Source organism: Brassica oleracea, chromosome C3 (genome assembly GCF_000695525.1).
Source record: "Brassica oleracea var. oleracea cultivar TO1000 chromosome C3, BOL, whole genome shotgun sequence".
In the NCBI taxonomy this organism is placed as follows: domain Eukaryota; kingdom Viridiplantae; phylum Streptophyta; class Magnoliopsida; order Brassicales; family Brassicaceae; genus Brassica; species Brassica oleracea.
In genome coordinates this window covers 35,844,509-35,847,115 of record NC_027750.1, presented here as the reverse complement: position 1 = coordinate 35,847,115, position 2,607 = coordinate 35,844,509, and the positions used below count along the sequence as shown (strand labels likewise).

Here is a 2,607-nt window from a genome sequence, read left to right as displayed (position 1 = left end):
TTTGAGGTATAATATGCAAATTTTGAAATTTTTGTGGTGGCACTTGCCCCCTTCTTGGCTTACCTAGGTTCACCACTGCTTATGATACCATCTTTTCTATAAAAACTTCTTTCTTGGTTTCTTTCGATAATAATACTAGGATAAGACATGCGCAAGATTTATGTGTATATATTATCGATAACTTTTTTTATATATTTGATCATTTTATTTATACATATACAATATTTTTTGTTGTTATTATATAATTTATTTCTGATGAACCGGATCATTTTTTATTAAAAACTAGGGCGGGATGATAATTTGAAAATAATGTTCAAATATATTTATTACAAATCGTTATATTTAAAAATATACATATTAGTTAAATAATGTACATGTTATTATATTTGAAGATTAAATATACCCTGATGTCTTGATAAGTAGTTTTGATTTATTTATTTTTTTCATGGTGCCATCACATCATTTTTGGTAATTTTCTGGAGTTTTTGGTAATTTTCTGGAGTTTGATGAATCTGAAAAATCTCGTGAGGAAAGAAAAGAACTTGTAATTATAGATTAAGTAAATATATATGAGTAAGATTTATTATTAGGTCGGTTAATTATTAGTAAATACTTGTAATTATAGATTAAGCAAATATATATGAGTAAAATTTATTATTAGGTCGGTTACAAATAAATTGTAAAACAAAAAAAAAACAGAGGGACTCAGCTTTGAAGTTTTCTAATATTATTTATTTTTAGTTATTTTGATAACAAAATTTTAGTGTGACTATCTAATATATATTCTAATAAAATTATAACATTTTAAGATATATTTTCATAGCATTTTTGAAAATAAAATGTCTAGCAAAGATATGTAAATATATTAATTCTGTTCAATTTGTGGGTCTTTGTTTTGAAAAATAAGAGTAAATATATTTGTGTAAATATAGTAGCATTTTCTTGTTTAACGGTCTTAGCATTTTTGAAAATAAAATTTTATCAAAGATATGTAAATATAATAATTCTATCCAACTTGTGGATCTTTGTTTTAAAAATGAAATGAAATATATCTATGTAAATATTTGTAAAACAAAATATGCATTTATCTGACATAGAGAATAATTATGATCTAATTGTTTTTATCATCCTTATTTAATTTTGATGAAAGTAATTGTTAAATCACAACTGATTTAAACTTTATTAAATACTAGGGGTTTTCCGGCGCTACGCGCCGGTTTTCTAATATTAGTTATGTTTTAAAGTCGACGGATTAATTATAATTTTAATTTTTATATGAATTTGATATTTAGGTTTTTCACTGGATATTACGTAGCATTTATATAAATATATTAAACGTCATTGATTAGAGAATAATTGGTTCATAGCGGAAATCAAATACAAAACCAATGAAGCGAACATATGTTAATGAATAGGTACGTGCACATTTATCCGAAACCAAAGAACAGAACCGAACCAAAAAAAAGTTCAGTTCGGGTTTGGATCCTACCAATTATCGAAGCGATCCTATATTTCTAGAACCAAGGAACCAGAACCTAACTGGAACCCAAATTTCTAAAATAAAATTTATAAACTTATAAATATCAATTATATTTTGTTTTAAAATAATAAAATAATCCAAAATACTATTTAAAATCTGAAATACCCGAAAACTGAATTACCAGAATAATTTTGCTAAACCATACCAATTTTAAATTAATCTGAATTATCTAAATTTTTATTCGAAAACCCGAAAATCTGATATTTAATCCAAAACTCGAATTTTATGACTTTTTAACCCGAATTAACCAAAAATCGGGAACCAAACGGGATCTTAATTATCTCGGATATTATCCGGTTCATAACTTTGTTACCTGAACGAATCGAGGACAAAAAAAATCAAACCAGAAACGAACGAAATTTTCTTAATACCCTAACATATCCTAAATGCTTAGGACCGAGAACCGAATGCTTAGGACTAATCATGAGACTTCCCAAGTCTGCCATCTTTCCATTTTAAAATGTCTTTTAAAACATTATAATTAATTGGGTTTGATTGTAACTGATTTTTGCGGTCGAATTAAAACAATCTTACAAAAATAAATAAGCCAAATCTTAAGGAAATAATTAGCAGTCTAGAAGTCAAGTAGTGCATCGCACTGATGCCCCTCTGTCTACCATAGTTATACAATACTCATAAATCTATGATCTATATATGTTACGCTTAAAAAAAAGATGAAGAGGAAGCTAATATCTGTATATTTTATTTATGCAATACCAAGTGTGTGTATATATATATTTATATGTATGCACGTTCCTCTACTCTACCGTAATGAATTCATTTCAAAACTGTTTTTATTTTCAAAATATATAATAGATTAATAGAGTTAATAGTTCTAGTTAAGGTGGTAGATTATAGTCCTAGCTACATCATTCACAATTTACAAATTGTGGAATATGTATATAACTCTGGCAAATCAATTTTTTTCTATGTTTAAAGTCACTTTTACTTGACCTCATCCACAGAGGTAGAAAACCACATACTCTCAAAGTTACCGATCTGAATTAATCACCGGACTTGAAACGTAGAGCAGAGCGAGCAGACCAGTTCCGTCTACGCCAATGACT

At 27.0% G+C, this 2,607-nt stretch overlaps 1 protein-coding gene across 1 annotated transcript in view; it reads right to left on the bottom strand.

Annotated features, from left to right (window-relative positions):
- Positions 1-2,485: 2,485 nt before the first annotated feature.
- The window catches only part of LOC106330494 (ATPase 5, plasma membrane-type-like), a 3,250-nt gene continuing 3,128 nt past the window's right edge, over positions 2,486-2,607 (bottom strand). The window contains exon 8 of the mRNA XM_013768950.1: positions 2,486-2,539. Coding sequence (XP_013624404.1) covers positions 2,486-2,539 — 54 coding nt within the window. The remainder of the gene's footprint in view (positions 2,540-2,607) is intronic.